Here is a 6,520-nt window from a genome sequence, read left to right on the forward strand (position 1 = left end):
AAAGGCCCGGGATTACCTTAGGCAGTGTGTGTGTGTAACAGAAAGGATGGGTATTTCATGTGATTAGGTGTCATCTCTCTCTCCCGGTAATCCGTCTAATGACAGCAGGCGGAAAAGGGGGGAAGCGGCTGCTGTCAAATTCATTGTAATGGCCCATGGCCAGTTGGCACTACTGCTAAATGACGCCTCCGCCACAGCTAGATAGATCTTTTTTCAGCGGTTGATTGCCTCTTGTTTTCCTCGGTGTATACTGTACACAACAGCAATAGCCAGAGGAATTGCGTAATTTCCCCGATTTCTTTGACAGGTCCCAGGGACGAAAATGAAAAAATAAAAAATGAAAACTCATTCTGACATCCAATTAGATTTAGATATTCTCCATCAAGCATACATATTTTCTCATCTGTTTTTTCTTTTTGTGTTCTATCTTCTTTTTCGACTGTCTGTGGTGTCAATATTATAACTCCGAAACCTGTTAGATATGCAGCAAATGCGGACGCCAAAGACGTGAAAGAAGGTAAGGAGAAGAAGAACGAAGAAAGCAAGGACGAGAAGGATGTAGAGCAGAGCCGATCGCTGTCCGTCATAAGCTCCTTAAGCTACAGGAAACGTTCCAACCTGAAGGACTCCATAGGTGGGACGGGTGACGAGAGCTTCTTGTTCAGCTCTCTCAAGGAACAGCCCGACGCACCAGACCACGCCTCCATCCGCAAAGCCAAGTCCAAGTCCGGGGACCTCCAAGAAGACCTGGACGACAAAGGCTCCGTCATCTCCATGGCCTATTCTGAAGCCACCAGCCGGGCCAGGAAGGGCATGGACTCTCGCTGGTCCTCCAGAAACAGTCCAGAATTCGACAAGAACTCCATGGTGTCTTCAGTGGTCCCCAGCAGCAGAATGTCCACCAGGAGGGCAATGATGGACATGGACGACGACAACATGTCCACCATCAGCAGCATTACCAGCGTTAGCCGCACTAGCCCGCGCTCGCTCCACCGTAGCTCCTCTTGGAAAGACGACAAACGCAGTAGCTCCCGTCTGTCCGTCGCCCGCAGCTGTGGCCTCAGCGAATTCGGCCTGAAGCTAAAGGATGATGACGATGATAGGAGCGTTGCTTTTAGCGAAGGGGGAACTTCGGCGTACAGTCCCCGCTCCTACAGTCGCAGCTTTTCCAACCCGCCCCAACCCCGCTCCGCCGAGGGCAATACGACGGACTTCTCCGACGTCAAGACGGTCACCCACCGCAACTACCTGGACCCCGACTTGGAGAAGGCCATCAACGAGGTGCTGGCCTTCAAACCCATCAAGTTCAAGCGCAGCAAGCTGGACGAATCCAGCGGTGAGGAAGAGGAAGAGGAGAAGAAGGCTGGTGGAAGTGAGGACAGTAGAAAGAAGGGAGACAGTGAGGGACTGGGCTGCAGTACGTCCAGCGTACGTCGCTCCGCATCGGGATCCGCGTTGGACTACAGCACCCGGTCCTCGAGCACCCTGAGCACAAGCAGCTCCCGCAGCAGCCGGAAGGATAAGAAAAGTAAGATATCTTCTTCGTCGGAGTCCTCCTCAGATGAACGCCACAGCAGCAGAAAGGGTTCGAGGGGTGGGAAGAAGGGCAAGAAGTCCAAGAAGAGATCCAAGAAGAAGCCCAGCGAGTCAGAGGATTCCTCTAGTTCCTCTTCAGAAACGACTGGGTCCTCTTCCTCAGACTCCACCGTCTCATACCGCAGCTCAGGCAGTGTTAAAAAGAGGCCGAAAAAACCTTCCGACGATGAGGAGGAGGAGCCCGCAGCCCCACCAGCCGGCAAGAGGGAAACCAAGAAAAAGGCCAAGAAGATGGATAACCTGGTGATGAAGTACCTCTACAGGGCCGACAGTGACTGATACCCGGCAGAGTGGAAGGAGGTGACGCTTGGTGTGACAAAAATAAAAGCCAGGAGCATGATATGGCATAACTGAAACTCACACACTGAGACCCAGACGGATGGATCTTTCACTAAATGTACTAACTTGGATTGCCGTGTGTGTGTGTGTGTGTGAACGTTTTGTATTTATTCTGTGAGAGTGAATAATCCTTTTAATACACTAATGTTGACTTGTGCTGCTCGATAAGCCCTAGCCATGTTTTTTTTAAACTCCAGATCGGTGCATGATTTCTCCCCCCTCGAAACCGTGCAAACAATTGCTTTCATTTCAACACATCACAAATGCACAGCACTATACTGTGGTAGCGATGCCTCTAGTTAACTGTTGGCCTCACTCAAACACTCCAGTCACTTCAGTTCAATTTCTAAAATGCTGCAAATACGTTTTATTGAGAGGTGCAGTATGCTTTCCATTTACCGAAGATTACTTTTTTTTTTACATGTTGCTTCAACATTTATTCGTCCAATTCCCAACCATCAGATGCAGTGCACCAGCATATTCGTCATCCTACAGTACTGTACTGGTGTTGTTATGCACTGGGATTTCCCTTTCCATTCTCCTGAAGATGGATTGCATCTCGGTGTTACTCAAGCATAAACAGATGTTGGCAGTTAGGCAAAAACAAAATGACACCCATTTTTAATTTTTTTTGCTTTACCATGTTAACTGTGAAGGGGTTTAAAGCGATGTGACATGACTGTTGATATTACTTTAAAGGAGAGCTTCAAAGCCCTATCTATTTCACAAGTAATTTAACCAACACTTTGAGCATCCCTGCTTCGTGTTTGATTTAAAAGAAAATGCAAGACCACTTAAATTTTTTTTTTATATTCTTTTGTTTAGTGTTTTGAACATGTTTACCTCTATAGTTAAATGCTAGGTCTATCAATTCTTGGTGAATTAAGCCACAACGGTGCGGTATTAATGAATGCTACTCGTTTGTTAATAGTGCTCCCCTATAGTACAAAGTGACAAGACAACAACTAAAGCTAAGCATTGATAATTACACTTTCTTTAAGCAAACGGTCTCTTTACTGTAGATAATAAATTATTGAAATTATTTTAATTCTCACTCGCATTAATCGTTTTGATGTTTTTTTTTGTGTGTGTCACTCACATGGTGTCTTGCTCACTCTGTCGGTCGCTTGTTTTCTGCAACATTCATATTACTTTGTTAGAATTCCCAAAAAATCAAAATGATTTAAAGATGTTTGGTGATTTACCAAATCACCCTTAGCAGTAATTACCAACAACACCTTTTTCTCACTTTTAATAAATGCAGGCGTTTGTTCATTTGGATCTTCAGCTCATAGTGGAATGGTGTCAACTCGTGTAGGTCCCCTGCTATGTTCAGCTCTTGACTTGAATAAAGTAGCCTATACATCCAAATGGGAGCTATCACAGCCTGGGTGTTTTTGCGCTGAAACCATGTTTTGTTCGTTTCTTGTTCTGTTGTCAGGGTGTGTTTAGAAGAGTTCTTCCAGGGCCGTCTGCTTTATATGTATTCTAACCCCTACTTTAAGATGCCATTCAAGTAACGCTTTTGAGTGATGTTTACGCCATGCGTTGTCATGACAACACATTCCAAGGATTCAAAGCCTAAAGACCTTTTAAAGAGTGTGGTGGGTAGCAGTAAGGTACAATACACAACACACAACATTCTAAGCTGAACTGCGAGTCATTGAGGTAATAATCGAGGCTGAATCAACCCCCCTGCATGATCTGACCGCTAACAACTGTCAATACCACTTACCATTGTGTGAACACCCGACCACAGTCACAATGTTCAAGCATGGAAAAGACAGGTCTGTACAGTATGTACCGTTTCATCTATAGGACCTTGGACCAAGCATATTTGTGAGGCATTTTCTACCTATATACATAAAAAGAAGAAAAAAAAGAGTAGGCAATCATGATAACAATGTGCACATATGCTGCTGTATGTATGTATGTATGCACACCTCAGGGAATGCGTTGTTTACCGCCTGGGGAAGAGTGTAATCTCGCAGCCCTAAAATTGTGTATGGTTGTCTCATGGTTGCCATATTTTAACAGCCTTTTTCTCTTTCTGTCTCCACACCTTTCAGTGTTGTTTTGTTCGACTGTAAGTAGCCAAGTAATGATTGTGTGTGTGTGTGTATGTGTGTGTGTGTTGATTCCTGCAGCCCTCCCGTGTGCAGTAAACACCTGGGTCTTGGCAGATCTGATGAAGAGGATGAGGTGGACAGGGGATCCAGCAGGCAGAGCAACAGTGAAGGCACAGTGGCAGACAGTGCATCCTAACCCAAACTCAGGTCACCTTGTGCTTTCGGTGACACACACAACCACACACACACACACACACACACACACACACACACACACACACACACACACACACACACACACACAGGAGGGACTCCATTCTTTTTCCCGCCACAACTTTGCTAACCACTTCTCACCACGGCAAAGGGAGGCAGCCTGCCCCGCTACCAGAGGCAAGGACAAGAGAACACAAAGAACACAGTCTTTAGATAGTTGAGCCTGGGGTTCTTATCATATTTCACTTATTGTGGGGCAATCATTCACACCATGAAGTAATGATGTACTAGCTTCCATGGTTAATATATATTCTTTCTCCTTTTTCTTTTTTACTCAACACATCCTATTGTATAAGTTATTCAGTGAAGTGAAGCGCTATCAGAAGAACTTTTTTTGCTGCTACTTTATTCATAATATAAAAGCTGCTTTTTCAGGCAAATTTAAGCACTCCCTCCTCTGCACTCTCCGCTCACTATTCACTATTGGAATAGCTCAGTGGAGAGGATTTAGATAAGCGCGCTCTGGCTACACACACTGCAAGAAAGTCTGACCAACCATTAAGACTGTTCTTATCTCTTGCCACATTAATGTGGACTAAGGCGGTGGGAGGGATTATCCTATTTTTTAAATTAATTATTTTGCCGTAAATTTACTTGTTCCAAGTTGAGAGATCCATCGCTAGAAGAAAGTGATGCTTGGTCATGTTTGCTGACTTCAAAGTAAAATCAATCTAAAAAGTGTGTATATATATATAATTTACATAGACATATGATATTATATGTGGAATCAAAGCCTTTACATGATCATGCTATTCAGATGAACTGAGATTTCTAAAGAGCTAGTATAAGAGTAAGGATTTTATTAAGATATGTTTTATGTCATATTCAAGATCTATTCATATCAGGTAGTGCAGTTCATGCGTGAATGCTTTTCACTTGGACTCTTTTGAGGCTCAGTCATGCTTTTGTCCACTGGTGTCATTTATTATATCACATTTCAAAGGGAATATTCTTCACTATATTTTTAAAAAAAGGGGCTACCTGTGGAGCTTTTGAAACCTAGCAGACACAGAGATGTATGATGTTTTTTTTTTTTTTTTTTTTTTAAGATTCTCAAGCAATTCTATTTCTATTTTTACTGGAATTAAATCTCCCTTTAATGTTGAATCCTGCAGAACAATATTCTAGCATAAGGAATCCATTTTGTTGTTTCACTTGCACACTTTGTCACTTGTCATGAACTAAGGGATTTTTTTTCTTTCTATAAGCAGTAACAATCATGACATAATCTTTCAAATCAACATGGTTCTTCCATTATTCAGGTGCCAAACACGATGCAATTTCTTTGGGGGATTGGGAGTTTATCAATGTTTGTTTGTCCATGACCACCAATTAGCAAACAGTATTGTGATATTGAGTAAATCCCCACTCCAAGGCTGTGTCACACATTGTAATACCCAAAAGGATTTCAACTGTCTATGAAGATTTCTGGAGGGTTTATGTTTTATTTGTACTCCATTAGCCACCTGTTTACTCTGTATTACCTCATAGGATTCTGCCAAAAATACCGTTATAATACATTTCTGCTTATACATTTCTTTCTATAATTCAATAACTGTATGTTATTTGTTGCTCTCCAGACACGTATGAAACCCACTTGTCATTTCTGTATTTGGCCTTACAGAATGATCATGATACCGTTAGATGATTGTGACCTCATGAATTTAAACCCCTATTTAAATCATGTGTAGGTAGGTTTGACTAAAGAAGCATTTACAATATATATATATATGTGCATGTGGATTGTCTGCGCCTGTGCTAAAGGAAATCTTCAAATGTCTGGTTTGCTATTTACATATCTTCTCAGAAGAGGCTGATCTGCATATTATGTCTTATTTTCTCAGTTTGTCTTTTTTTTTGCCTCACACATGAATATTAATGTGGAACACAGGAAACTTTGATGTCAGTGATTCAACATTGACGTTTTAAATGAAAAAAATAAATATGCCTCTGAGTTGGAGTAGCTGGCATCTCACGTAACGCTTCAAGAGTTCGTCGACTTCATCATATCTTTTGAGAAGGCTTGTCCATTTTTCGTTATTTGTATTTGAGTGATTTTCTGAAGTTGTTTTTTTTTTAGCAAATAAATGCAGCTGTTTGTTTACATCATCAAAGCTAGTTTGTTGTCATTTGCATTGAGGTGAAATCTGGCTGCCATTTTTCTGTTTTTTCAAATTCACAACCGTCTGAAATAATTTGGGAGGAAAAAGGAGGTTAGAAAATAGGCAGGAACAGTTTTAGCA

At 42.3% G+C, this 6,520-nt stretch overlaps 1 protein-coding gene across 1 annotated transcript in view; it reads left to right on the forward strand.

Annotated features, from left to right (window-relative positions):
* Positions 1 to 4,204, forward strand: part of LOC307261094 (unconventional myosin-XVIIIa-like) — a gene marked incomplete at its 5' end in the record, with an annotated part of 68,932 nt that extends 64,728 nt beyond the window's left edge. Inside the window, 2 exons of the mRNA XM_080041535.1 lie at positions 480 to 1,896; positions 4,083 to 4,204. Coding sequence (XP_079897661.1) covers positions 480 to 1,875 — 1,396 coding nt within the window. The 3' untranslated portion in view covers positions 1,876 to 1,896; positions 4,083 to 4,204. The remainder of the gene's footprint in view (positions 1 to 479; positions 1,897 to 4,082) is intronic.
* Positions 4,205 to 6,520: the final 2,316 nt, after the last annotated feature.

This window comes from Ammodytes marinus (genome assembly GCF_949987685.1).
Source record: "Ammodytes marinus genome assembly, chromosome: 14".
Classification (NCBI taxonomy): Eukaryota; Metazoa; Chordata; class Actinopteri; order Uranoscopiformes; family Ammodytidae; genus Ammodytes; species Ammodytes marinus.